The 14,271-nt window shown below is 48.1% G+C and overlaps 1 protein-coding gene across 1 annotated transcript in view; it reads left to right on the top strand.

Annotated features, from left to right (window-relative positions):
- The first annotated feature begins 927 nt into the window (after positions 1-927).
- Positions 928-14,271, top strand: part of LOC144668800 (procollagen galactosyltransferase 1-like) — a 28,542-nt gene continuing 15,198 nt past the window's right edge. The window contains exons 1-7 of the mRNA XM_078531163.1: positions 928-1,033; positions 2,375-2,492; positions 4,609-4,743; positions 9,273-9,477; positions 10,583-10,702; positions 12,131-12,207; positions 12,693-12,799. Coding sequence (XP_078387289.1) covers positions 1,020-1,033; positions 2,375-2,492; positions 4,609-4,743; positions 9,273-9,477; positions 10,583-10,702; positions 12,131-12,207; positions 12,693-12,799 — 776 coding nt within the window. The 5' untranslated portion in view covers positions 928-1,019. The remainder of the gene's footprint in view (positions 1,034-2,374; positions 2,493-4,608; positions 4,744-9,272; positions 9,478-10,582; positions 10,703-12,130; positions 12,208-12,692; positions 12,800-14,271) is intronic.

Below are 14,271 nucleotides of genomic sequence, written 5' to 3'. Positions count from 1 at the left end.
TAGTGAGGCCCACATCCTTGGAATAAATAAAAAAATATAATTTGTATACTTGTGAAGCAGCAAGTTCCATTTTTTAAAAATAGTGCTGGAAAGTGAAGAGGTTTGGAAAAGACGGTGAGGAGCAGCAGCAGCTGCTTCATTGCCTTCCCTGTGAAGTTATGTTCACTCCTGCATCTCTGTCATGGTGGATAGTTCAGGGAATCCCAGCTCCCACCATGAGACCCCGCATGTTCTTTTGAGCGAGGCTTGTATCTGTTTTCCTCCTTACTCCCTCACTGGATGTGGTTCGATTCTGCCTCTTGTGTGAAGCTCCCACAGACTATCCTAGGGCCATGTTTGAGAGAACAGAATTGACATTGCGTTGTTCAGATGGAGACCAGAACTTGCTTATCAGCGACCTGGATGTGTTTTCAGATGCTTTTCAGCCTTGGTTCAGTGGATAGCTCTCGTGTCTCTGAATCTGAAGGTTGTGGGTTCAAGTCCTGCTTCCACAACACCTGATGCACAATCTAAGCTGACACTCTAGTGCAGTAGGGAGTGCTGTATTGTTGGAGGTGCCATTGTTCAAATGAGACAAACCGAGGTCCAATCTGCCCCCTTGAGGTGAATGTAAGAGTTTGCACAGGTGTCGTCTTAGTGTCCTTGAGAGCATTAATCTATGACCTCGACGTATAACACCAAAAGAAATGATCTGCTTATGTATCTCATTGCTGTTTGAGGGACATGATGGTGTATGAATTGTCTGCTGTGTTTCTCTATTATAAAACAAAGGTCACACTTCACCAGCCAATACTGTTGGCTGTGATGTCCTTAGGATGTGAAAGGCACTATATAAAGAGGATCAGTTTTCTGGTTTGGAGAAGACTCCTTTGTACACAGCGATTGAGGTTGATTACATTACATGATCTTTCCTTTCCTGCAGGGTAGCAACAGACCACAATGTGGATAACACCACAGCAGTGCTGAGGGAGTGGCTGGTGAATGTACAGAGACTCTACCATTCTGTCGAGTGGAGACCCATGGATGAGCCAAAGTGAGTCCAGCTGCTGTCCACAGCCCAGGACATATTAACCGTTTTGTTTTGGGCAGTCTCTTTTCATGGGGGAAACTGTTCACTCTTGCCAATTCTCGGCGGAATAGCAGCCCCCACCTTCATCAGGTGTTGGCCGAGTGTGGACATTGAGCTGCTGTCCGGTTTGAGAGCCCTTTTGGTTCACAGAGAGCCAGTTTGAGGTTATCAATTGCTTCTATAATTTGCGTAGCAACTGTGAGGGGAGACTCCCCCTTACTAGATCAGGAAGCAGATGCTCCACATGTTTACATAGTGCCAAGCTGTCCCCATTCCCCATGGTAGCTACTGTTCTGTGACAGTAACGCTCATATTTGCTTTTAGCACTACTATTTGGACAGTAACTAACTCACCATATTCAGTGGCCTTGGTAAACCTGGCAGGTTTGCATCAGGGTTGCTACTGGCTGTACATTGGGCACTGAGATCTCAATGAATATCTTGATTTCTTGTGTGCCAGGCACTTAATTCAACAGCCTCCCTAAGTAAAGGGGATGGCAAACAAGCATCCAGTGAAAGACTAGTCTTCTTGGGGCATATTTCTACATTGAAGGAGTGATATAAATGCCGTCTGTTGTTGATGAACCTCTTCCCATATTGTTTTCACCAGAGTTAGTGCAGAGCCCCAGTTTGCAGGGTAGGGTCTGTAGCACATGATGAACTCATGGCAATTCGGGGTATGGTGCAAATTATAGTATTGGGAAGGCCAATGTCCTTATTCGCTAGTGGTTTTTTTTTTGTAAAATTTTGGGAAATGATGGCAAGGCTGCACTCGCTGCCACTTCTGCTCCCCATCTCGAGTTACCTTCTTGTTGAGCCCCTGCAGCCCTTGGTGCTCGGGTGGTCGTGTTCGGTCAGGAATTCCAGTGTCCGGACCTAGAGACGATGAGAGAACAGAGGTACATGGCCAAGTCAGGAATTGTTTGTGTTATGGAGGAGATGGTATTCCATGATATGGCTGCTGACCTCCTCCTGAGTGGCAGGTCTGAGCTATAACACCATGAGAGGTGGAAATGGAGAAGGTGGGTGATAGAAATGGCAAAGAGTGGGGTGGTTTAATATTAAGGTAGCCCGTTTAAGGATAACTGCCTGATATCTAGGACTGACTGACTGCTTGCTCAGAGAGGTTGATTAATTGATGCTGGTAGAAAAATGTTGGAGGGGGCAGATTGGAAGTATTGACGGTGGTCAGAGTGGGACGGATTAATTGGGTATAGATGGAGGGGAGAGTTTGATCAGCTGCTTGCCTTGGTGTAATACGGGTGTTGCTAATGCCCTTTGTGTGTTTTGCAATGTTGGGTTTCAGATCCTACTTTGATGAAATGGGGCCCAAGCATTGGTCCGACTCTCGATACGAGCATGTGATGAAGCTGAGACAAGCAGCACTGAACTCAGCCAGGGATCGATGGGCCGATTATATTTTGGTAAGGACAGCACCGTTTGAGCGGAGATTCAGTACACTCTTCTTGCACATCAGAAGGCATGTAGTTAGCTGTAAAGCTTACTTTGGGGTTTATTGCTACTGCTGCAAGGGACTGCGCAAGTTCTGGGATCATGCATCAGACAGGTAATTGAATGGTGGTCTGTTGGTTTGAGTGTCGTGGCATTTGTTGTGGACCCCGAACACACAAGTGTCAGCTATAGCTCAGTGGGTAGCGCTCTCACCTCTGAGTGAGAGGGTTGAGGGTTCGGGTCTGAAGCTTCTCATCCCGCCTGACACATCCAGTGCAGTGCTGGACCCCCTAGACCCTCTAATCAGTGACACATTCCCGGGGAGCCCCTCCAAATAGTGACACACTCAACAGTACTAAAGGAGTGCTGCACTGTTGGGGGCGCCTACTTTTGGAAGGTAGACACAAAAGAAATTGTGGGCACTGTTTGAAGAAGAGCAGGAGAAATCCCCCCCAGTGTTGTGGGCCAATATTTATCCTTCATCCGGCATCATCAAAACAGATCATCTGGCCATTTTGTCAAATTGCTGTATGTGAGCGCTTGCGTTGCACATATTGGTTGTTGCGTTTCCTACATTACAACAATGATTACGCTTCAGAAGTACGCCATTCATGGTAAAACGCTTTGGGATGATCTGAGATTGTGAAAGGCGCTATAGAATATAGGAGTAGGCCATTCAGCCCTTTGCGCCTGTTCCACCATTCCATAAGATCATGGCTGATTTGGTTATGGTCTCAACTCCGCGTTCCTGCCTGCCCCCCATAACCCTCGACTCCCTTACTTATTAAAAATCTGTCTACCCCTGTCTTGAATAAATTCAATAACCCTGCTTTCTGGGGAAGACAATTCCACATAGTAATGACCCTCTGGGAGAAAAAAATTCTCCTCGTCTCCATCTTAAGTGGTAGACCTCTGATTCTTAAACTGTGTCGTACGCGGACTCTGGCTGGAAAAATGTGACCTAGCCGGGTCTGCAACTATTAGTCGGCCGATGCCCAGAAACTGTAAGGTCTGAGGCTGGAAGTTTAACCTCATCTGCCCCCACATTCTTGCATGGGGGATGTGGGCATCACTAGCAAGGCCAGCATTTGTTGCCCATCCCTAATTGTCCTTGAACTAAGTGGCTTGCTTGGCCGCTGCAGAGGGCAGTGAAGAGGCAACCACAGGGCTGTGGGTCTGGAGTCACAGGTAAACCAGACCATGTAAGAAGGGCTTTCCTTCCCTAAAAGACACTCGTGAACCAGATTGTTGTAAAAAACCTATCGGTGATAGTTTCATGGTTACCATTACTGAGACGCACTTTATATTCCAGATTTACTACTTGCATTTAAATTCCATCAGCTGCTATGGTGGGATTTGAACCCATTTTCCCTGGAGCATTAGCTTGGTCCTCTGAATTGCTAGTCCAGTGACATCACCATCACCCCATTCACAAGGTTTCTCACACACCTTTGCGAACAGCTCCAAGGAAATTGTCAGTCTGGAACTGAGTGCACATCCCCATCTTGTGCAACTGCAGCTCAATGAGAATTAAAGGAGATGATAGAGAGAACCCCTTTCTTCTGATGGGGGAGTCCAGGACTATAGGGCAGAACCTTAAAATTAGAGCTAGACTGTTCAGGATGATGTCTGGAAGCACTTGTTTACACATAGGGTGGTGGAAATCTGGAACACACTTCCCCAAAAAGCTGTTGAGGCTGGGGTGTCAATTGAGAATTTCAACACTATCGTTCTTTGTTAGGCAAGGGCATTAATGATTATGGAAAGAAGGTAGGCAAATATAGTTGAGACGCCATGATCTATATGAATGGTGGAACAAGTTTGAGAGGCTGAATGTCTACTCCCATTCCTATGTCCCTAACAACGCCCTGCCATTGCAAATTTTATACAACTGGTGCCATTTCTGCTGCTCAGTTACAGACTTCCTAGTTATGGCGAATTATCTCCACTCTCGTCATGATCGGAGGAGTTTGCAGGTGCCCAGTGCCCAGAGCCTACCTTGCCTGGCACAGTATTTGTTTGGCGTAGTCCTTAGCTGGTGATCTGGTTTCTGTAACAGCTGCTCTCCAATGTGTTGCTTCCTTTCAGTTTCTAGATACAGACAACTTCCTGATCAACCCAGACACCTTAAACCTTCTGATCACGGAGAATAAAACAGTTGTTGCCCCGATGTTGGACTCGCGCTCGGCATATTCCAATTTCTGGTGTGGAATGACCTCGGAGGTATGTATTAATCTATTTTCTTCTTCAACTTCCATTTCATGCACCAGTTTCTCAACTGATGGCCTTGAATAATCTTAAATTCTTGGGAGAGCTTCCTGTTTGCTTTGTTTCCAGCCTCTGTAAGCCCCCTTTCCTTTGCCCCAGCATTGGTGACAAAGCCTTCGTCTGCCTTGTCCAGATTCTCCAGAGTTTGCTCACTCTCTTGCTTGCGCCCCTCTCCCTCGCGCCCCTCTCCCTTGGCCTTCCTCTCCACGTTGGTCCCCCTTCTCTCCCCCTAACACACTATAATCTCTCTATTATCACCCTCTCCGCATCTGGTTCCGCCTTCTACGTTCGTACCTATCTTTTCAACCAAGCGTTTTTATCGATCATTCCCACTGAAGGTGGCCATTCGGCCCATCATGCCTTTTTTTATTCTTTTACGGAATGTGTGTGTCGCTGGCTAGGCCAACATGTTTATTGCCCACCCATAATTGCCCTTGAGAAGTGGCGGTGTGCAGGGTAATTAAGGAAAACGAGCATGGATTCATTAAGGGAAACATCATGTTGAACTAACTTGGAAGTTTTTGAGGAGGTAACAGAAAAGTTTGATAAGGGCAGCACTGTTGTTGTGGTATATGTGGACTTTCAGAAGGCATTTGATACAGTGCCACCCAACATTTGTGAGCAAAATTCTAGCTCATGGAATAAAAGGGAAAGTAGGCACTTGGATAAAAAATTGGCTGAGTGATAGGAAACAGAGAGTAGTGATAAATGGTTGTTTTTCAGATTGGGGGAAGGGTGTGTAGTGGAGTTCCCCAGGGGTCAGTGTTGGGACCCTTGCTCTTCCTGATATATTAATGACCTAGACTGTGCTGCTCAGGGCATGATTTCAAAATTTGCAGATGATCCGAAGATTGGAAACATTGTCAAGTGTGAAGAGGATAGCCTTGAACTTCAAAAAGACATCAACATGTTGGTGGATTGGGCAGAGAAGTGGCAGATGAAGTTCAAAGCTGAGAAGTGTGAGGTGATTCACTTTGGCAGGAATAATGTGGTGAGACGGTATAAAATAAAGGGAGAAACTCTAAAAGAGGTGCAGGAACAGAGGGACCTTGGTATATATGTACATGGTTCATTGAAGATGGCAGGGCATGTTGAGAGAGCAGTTAATAAAGTATAATGTATCTTAGGTTTTATTAATAGGGGCATTGAGTACAAGAGTAAGGAGATCATATTGAACTTGCATAAGACACTAGTTAGGTCTCATTTGGAGTACTGCGTCCAGTTCTGGGCGCCATACTTGAGGAAGAATGTGAAGGCATTGGAGAGTGTACAGTGGAGATTCACAAGAATGATTCCAGGGATAAAGAACTGTAGCTATGAGGATAGATTGGAGAGGTTGGTACTGTTTTCCTTGGAGAAAAGAAGGCTGAGAGGAGACTTGTTTAGGACCCTGAGGGGTATGGACAGGGTAAATAGTGAGAAACTGTTGCCAATCAAGACAGCATCAAGAACTAGAGGGCACTGATTCAACATCATTGAGAAAAGGAGTAAAAGTGACGTGAGGAAAAACTTTTTCACCCAGAAGTTGGAGTTGGAGTTCAGAACGAACTTCCTGAGAGGGTGGTGGAGGCAGGTTCAATCCAGGTATTCAAAAGGGAATTGGATGGCTATCTGAAAAGAGAATGTTCAAGGATACGGGCATAAGGCAAGGGAGTGGGACCAGGTAGAATGTTCGTTCAGAGAGCCAGTGCAGACTCGATGGGCAAAATGGCCTCCTTCTGCACCATAAAGATTCTGCGATTCTGTGCTTCTTGAACCACTGCAGTCCATGTGGTGTAGGTACATCCACAGTGCTGTTAGGGAGGGAGTTCCAGGATTTTGACCCAGCGACAGTGAAGGAACAGCGATATATTTCCAAGTCAGGATGGTGAGTGGCTTGGAGGGGAACTTGCAGGTGGTGGTGTTCCCATGCATCTGTTGCCTTGACCTTCTAGGTGTTAGAGGTCATGTGTTTGGATGGTGCTGTGTAAGGAGGCTTGATGAGTTACTTCAATGCATCTTGTAGATGGTACACACTGCTGCCACTGTTCCGAGGTGGTGGATGGGGTTCCAATCAAGCGGGGCTGCTTTGTCCTGGATGGTGTGAAGCTTCTTGAGTGTTGTGGGAGCTGCACTCATCCAGGCAAGTGGAGAGTATTCCATCACACTTCTGACTTGTGCCTTGTAGGTGGTGGACAGGCTTTGGGGAGTCAGGAGGTGAGTTACTCATTGCAGAATTCCCAACCTCTGTTCCTGTTAGTTGAAGGAGCTATCCATTTAGTTCCACTCCCCTGTCCTCTCCAAACAACCCTATAAATTTTTCCTCTTCCAATAATATATACAGTCCCTTTTGAAAGCTACAAATGAATTTGCTTTCAAGGCAGTGCATTCCACATCATCATAACTTGCTACGCAAAAGTTTAATTCCCCATCTCACCCCTGGCTATTTTGCCAATTAACCTTATATCTGTCCCCCTGCCAGTGGAAACACTTCCTCCCTATTTGCTCTTACCCAATATCTTTTTAACTGTATTTCTCCCCTCTCTTTCTTCCTCCATTCTCAGACGCATTTTGTGATATCCTCTGCATTGTGAATGCAAGTTGTTGTAGGCTACTAATTTGTTTGATGACTTGCTGGATCATGAACCTGGGGCCTGGTATGTTTGTTAAAGTCTGCTTCCACTTCCCAATCGGGGTGCCTCAGCACACTGTCACCCTGAGGGTGCTGCTTGGGTATCGCACTTCACAGCCTAGTGGGTGCCCACTGGGAAATCAGTGACCAAACTCCTCCGACAAGGGGGGGCACAAGCTACCAGACAGTGAAGGTCAGCTCACACTTGAGTTGGCAGGGATGGTGTGGAGATGTATATAGCTCACACCTTCCACATTGCTGCATCTGCTTTAGCTGGCGCTGGGATGAGTCAGTGCAGTGTAACCAGGCTTCTATCTCCGCGCTCCAACCCTGTACCAGATTGGCATCATTGCAGCTCCAACCTTGTACCAAACTGGCATCAATGTGCTCCAACCCTGTACCAGACTGGCACCATCACAGCTCCAACCCTGTACCAGACTGGCATCAATGTGCTCCAACCCTGTGCCAGACTGGCATCAATGTGCTCCAACCCTGTACCAGACTCACATCACCGTGCTCCAACCCTGTACCAGACTGGCATCACCGTGCTCCAACCCTGTACCAGACTGGCATCACCGTGCTCCTACCCTGTAGTGGACTGGCATCACCGCACTCCTACCCTGTACCAGACTGGCATCACCGTGCTCCAACCCTGTACCAGACTGGCATCACCGTGCTCCAACCCTGTACCGGACTGGCATCACCGTGCTCCAACCCTGTACCGGACTGGCATCACCGTGCTCCTACCCTGTAGCAGACTGGCATCACCGCACTCCTACCCTGTACCAGACTGGCATCACCACGCTCCTACCCTGTACCAGACTGGCATCACCGCACTCCTACCCTGTACCAGACTGGCATCACCGCGCTCCTACCCTGTAGCGGACTGGCATCACCGTGCTCCAACCCTGTACCGGACTGGCATCACCGTGCTCCTACCCTGTAGTGGACTGGCATCACCGCACTCCTACCCTGTACCAGACTGGCATCACCGCGCTCCTACCCTGTACCAGACTGGCATCACCGTGCTCCAACCCTGTACCAGACTGGCATCACCGTGCTCCAACCCTGTACTGGACTGGCATCACCGTGCTCCTACCCTGTACCAGACTGGCATCAATGTGCTCCTACCCTGTAGCGGGCTGGCATCACCGCGCTCCTACCCTGTACCAGACTGGCATCACCGCACTCCTACCCTGTAGCGGACTGGCATCACCGCACTCCTACCCTGTACCAGACTGGCATCACTGCGTCCCTACCCTGTAGCGGACTGGCACCACCGCGTTCCTACCCTGTAGCGGACTGGCATCACCATGCTCCAACCCTGTACCAGACTGGCATCACCGCACTCCTACCCTGTAGCGGACTGGCATCACCGTGCTCCTACCCTGTAGCAGACTGGCATCACCGTGCTCCAACCCTGTACCAGACTGGCATCACCACGCTCCTATCCTGTACCAGACTGGCATCACCGCGCTCCTATCCTGTACCAGACTGGCATCACCGCGCTCCTACCCTGTAGTGGACTGGCATCACCGCGCTCCTACCCTGTACTGGACTGGCATCACCGCGCTCCTACCCTGTACCGGACTGGCATCACCGCGCTCCTACCCTGTACTGGACTGGCATCACCGCGCTCCTACCCTGTAGCGGGCTGGCATCACTGCGCTCCTACCCTGTACCGGACTGGCATCAATGTGCTCCTAGCCTGTATCAGCCTTTAATATTTCACTTAAAACCGCCCCCTTGCTGGCAGTGCCTAGGAGTGATTGCCTGACATTGGTCTTGAGCCCCTTTGACATTGCGGAATCTTCTGTGTTTGAGTTGATATTTGAAGCTATGTTGCTCAGTAATACTTCCTGTGTTTGCAAAGGGTTATTACAAGCGGACCCCAGCCTATGTCCCTATACGGAAACGGGACCGACTGGGCTGCTTCCCGGTGGTCATGGTCCACTCCACGATGCTGATCGACCTCCGCAAAGAGGCCTCCAAGGAACTGGCATTTTACCCTCCGCACCCAGACTATACCTGGTCTTTCGATGACATCATTGTCTTTGCATTTTCATGCCGACAAGCAGGTGAGCAACAGGATCCAGCCCGCCGTACGTGACTGGGCGCACGGAGCTGTGGAGGAATGCGGGCTGCACGGAGCATTCATTTATGGACTGACGTTGTGGTCTAATCCTGAGGCTGCGTAACAAGACTCCTCAATTATATAATCCCTTAATCCTCTATGCTCAAAGGAATGCAAGCCTTTTGTTTTCAAATAGTCATTGGGTGGTACAGAACTTGAGTATTGCTGAAAAAAAGAGACATGCTGTTGAAGTTTTTTGTCTCGCACTCATCAGGTCAGATTGGCTCAAAAGGAACAATGAATTATGCTGCATGAGAAGAGGGTGCTGATTGGTTGGCAAGTGGAGTCTGGTTGGTAGAGTCACTGCCATGGCGAATGCACCAGGGAACAGTTAACTGCCAAGCTTCGACAGCATGACTCTTTTTTTCACCGATACCTTCTTTTAAATCCCCTTGAATGAAGGAGGTGACTGTTGCCTCTGACCTTCACCACACCTCACCAGAAGGGCTGTGGTTAAACAGTAGAAAGACACCTTTGAGGAAGTCGTGTTACCGCTACCGGACGTGCCACTGAGCTTGGGTTTTAAAGTGACACAGGAACAGGATGAGACCATTCAGCCCCTCCAGCTGTTCAGTTAGATCATGGCTTCCATTGCTCCATCTCCCTCAATCTTCTTGCCTAAAATTCTTATCAATCTCATTTTTTGAAATTTTTATTAGACTCCCATCACCGCCATCCTCCACACCCCCACCTTGCCCCAGTCTCCACAAATTTCTATAGAAGATAGCGGGAGCTACCTGTTTGCAAATTGGCTGCTGTGTTTCCTACATTACAACAGTGATTACATGTTGAAAGTGCTTTATTGGTGTGATGCTCTTTAGAGTGTCCTGAGCTCATGAAAGGAGCTATATAAATGCAAGTTATTGTTTTATCTCACACGCACATCATGTATCACCAACGTGACAATACACACTGAACGATGGCACATATCTTGTACTTCCCACGTGCATGCACTGAATTGATAGCCGTGGATCTTGTGTTGTACCCGCCTGTGTACTTTGCAGGGTGAATGTAGCTGCAATAATGCGAATGCCTTGGTTCTGTTTCAGGAGTCCAGATGTATATCTGTAATAAAGAACACTATGGGTTCCTGCAGGTGCCACTGAAGTCAACCAGCACCATACAGGATGAGGTGGACAGCTTCATTCATGTGCATTTGGAAATTATGGGTAAGCGACACAAAGTGATTTTCTGGAGCATCGCGAGTCGTCTGTTGGGGATTATTGGGACTTGATATCCTTGACCGCATTGACTGACTTGTATATTCCTACAGGTCAAATCAGGCTAATTTACCTTGTGGCTGTGTCCATGAGGTTTTTTTTTTTTTGCATTCTTCTTTCCTGAGATGTGGGTCCTACTGATATTTGTTGCCCATCCCTTATTGCCCTTAAACTGAGTGGCTTGCTAGGCCATTTCCGAGGGCAGTTGAGAGTCAAGCATGTTACTGAGGGTCTGGAGTCACGTGTAGGTAAGGACGCCACTGTCTCCTCCAGTAAGATAGGTTTACTCTATGGCTGGTCCACGAAAATCATTGGCAAGAGAACTGGGGAGATGGGACAGAGGGAGAGAGAAGGAGATCCCCATCTTATAAATGGAATGAGATGTTATGATTTGGAATGCCCTGCTTGAAAGGGCGGTGGAAGGAGGTTTGAGACTGACTTTCAAGTAGGAACTGGATAAATCCTCAAGAAGGAAAAGATTGCTGGTTTATGTGGAAAGAGCAGGGGGACTAATTGGAATAGCTCTCTCAAAGAGCTGGCATAGGCTCGATGGGCTGTATGATCTCCTCCTGTTCAATGAATAGATAACTGCAGCACAGCTCGTGGGTACTGAGTGGGCAGGATTTTTAGGTTGGCAGGCAGGCGCGATTGGCGGGAACAGACCACCGCCTGCGATCGGCCCCCCGCCCGCGATTTCACGCTGGCTGGCCAATTAACGGTCAGCCAACGTGAAGCCCGCGCTGAGAAGCTCAGCGTTGCCAGGGTTGGGGGGGTGGGAGGAGGGCGGGTGCTGACGTGGGCGCGGGCACGGGTGAACTCTGAATGAAAGCTCCCAGAAGGTAGAGAGTTGCCTCCGGGGGCCGAAGACTTGAAAACAATTAATTAAATAAAGTTTGTAAAATTAGAGGAAAAAAATGTCCAAGCGTCACAATCAGTCGCCTGAATATATACAAGATAAAAATACCGTCCGCAGATTTTTTTAAAAAATTGAATAATGGAAGCCTCATCCCGCCCTTGGATGAGGTTTCCTGAAAAATGCAAAGTCTGCCTGGCTTGACTTGCCCGTCCGCCGACCGTGAGGTTGGATGGACCACGGAAAACCGAGACAATTACAACTTCAGTGACCTTTTAATGAGCCTCTTCATTGTCGGCGGGCACACTTCCAACTTTGGCGTGCGACTGCCGCCCGAAATATCGCGCTAGCACGGGATGACATCGGGACACTCGCCCAACGTCATCCCGCGCGATTTCGCGTCCAATCAGGTCGGGCTCACCACCACCCCCCCCCACCACCTGCCGAGCTGAAAATTCTGCCCGGTGCCTGTGAGAGATCCAGTGGTGAATGCTCCATATTTTGACACTCTGTTTATGTTTTAGTGAACCATTCCCCCATGGAGCCATCCAAGTACTTGTCTGTGGCACCAAAGTACCCGGATAAGATGGGCTTTGATGAGGTAAGGCTTTATTTTAACTTGCTCGTGGGGTGTGAGCGTTGCTAGCAAGGCTGGCGTTTGTTGCCCCTCCCTTCCCTCAGTTGCCCCGAGAAGGTTGTGATTGGCTTTCTCCCTGACCCACGGCAGCCCTTGTAGTGTTGGGTGTGTAGGTAGAAGTTCCGGGATTTTGACCCTGTAGCGATGAAGGAACGTCGATGTATGTCCAAGTCAGGAAGAGGGAATCAAGAAGCGTTGGTGTTCTCACAACATTGCTGCTCTTGTACTTTTTGGTAGTAGAGGCTTCAGAGCAGCTTCTAATCAGAATGCCTTCCATTTCTGGATCACTGCCTTGTTGGCCGAGGATCCACTTTTCACTGTGCAGGTTGAATTGATTAACAGACTCCCGGCTGACCAGTGTCAGTGAGGTGACACGTGCATACCTGTCTTATTGGAAGCAACCTCACTGATCAATCAATTTGAAACACCTCTTGCCTTTTATCTTCTAGATTTTTCTGATTAACTTGAAGCGTCGCCCAGATAGGAGAATGCGAATGTTTCATACTCTGTACGAGCAGGAAATAGCGTATAAAGTCATTGATGCAGTCGATGGAAGGTAACAGTTTTACAATCGATTGCTGACACAATGCGTGAAACAAGGTTGCACTCCTCTGCTGCTTATGTTAACTTTGCGTAGAACCTTGGAGTACTGTGCACAACCTTGTTGTCCACATCACAACAAAGGATATAGGGGCAATGGAGAAGGTGCAAAAAAGATTTGCAACGGCGACAGTAGAACTGAAAGGTCATTATTATCAGGAAAGCTGGGACAAGATAAGACTGAGAGGTGACCTGAGGTACGAAAGGGTTTGACGTAATGAAAATTTTCCAAAATGAGGGGCCATAAATAGATGCATTTAAGTAAAAACAAGATAAATATGAGGGAGAAAGGATAAGGTTAAATAAAGAGGAGGCTGGGATAGAGCACAGACTAATTGGGCCCAATGGCCTCTCTCTGTGGTATAAATTTTATGTCGTTTTTCAAGGACTACCAATACTCTGGTGCCGCTACAATAATAGTGATACATACGAGAAGGCGCAAAGATGACAGCCATTGCTTGCGTTCAAAGGCGTATTGTACTATGCACTATACTATTCTTCACTCAGTGTAATGTTTCCAAAGGAGTGATGTGGGTAATGATCAGAAAGTGAAAGTTTGTGGTTGGTGGGGGGAAGGGGTGGAGGGGCACAGGTTGTTTTGGAAGGGTTGGGTATTTGGGAGGCCTTTGAAAGATGAGAGTGCTGCCAAAGCAGAGTGTCTTTGAAAAATGCTGGGTGTAGTGGCTGAAGGTTAGTCTCCAAGGGCGGAGCAGAAAGCAAGTGTTACCCCAGGGCTCACAGGGTAGGATGTAGAGCCATTAGGGTGGAACGAGGATGTGGAGTAATTCTGAAGGGGGAGATCTGGAATAAGTCCATTGAGGACAGGGAGGGAGTGGAGTGGATGGGGGTGGGAAGCTTTTGATCAGCTGAAATTTGTGGAGATGACTCCACAAGTGTTTGAGAAGTTTTGTCAAGGTGGTGAAGGCTCAAGGTCTCACCAGCGCTGGGAGTATAAATGTGCTGTGTTCTGGTGGTGCAAGCAGGAATTCTTAGCAGCAGACTGGATGTGGGGTTTAAGGCTGTCGTTGGGGCTGAACAAGATGCTGCGGTGCATTGCCAGATTTGGCCCGAGCAGACAGCCAGGGAGGTCAGTGGAGTTGGATCCAGATGCTTGCAGATGCTGGCGTGATTCTTGATGTGAAGCTGTAGGTTCAGTCAGTTTTCTGCCTGGAGAATTTAGTTTCCACAGAAAGTTGGAAAACCCTCTGACTGCACTGCAATAATCAAACCCAGGTATATGAAGCATGTTTATTTTTTATTCGTTGCTGGGATGTGGGTGTCGCTGGCTAGGTCAGCATTTATTGCACATCCCAAATTGCCCTTGTTCAGTGGTTAGTTAAGAGTCAACCACATTGCTGTGTGTCTGGAGCCAGCCACATGTAGGCCAGACCTTCCCTAAAGGACATTAGTGAACCAGATGGGTTTTTT

Source organism: Cetorhinus maximus, chromosome 28 (assembly GCF_964194155.1).
Source record: "Cetorhinus maximus chromosome 28, sCetMax3.hap1.1, whole genome shotgun sequence".
Classification (NCBI taxonomy): domain Eukaryota; kingdom Metazoa; phylum Chordata; class Chondrichthyes; order Lamniformes; family Cetorhinidae; genus Cetorhinus; species Cetorhinus maximus.
The sequence above is the reverse complement of the archived record's forward strand: the minus strand, read 5'-3'. Positions and strand labels throughout refer to the sequence as shown.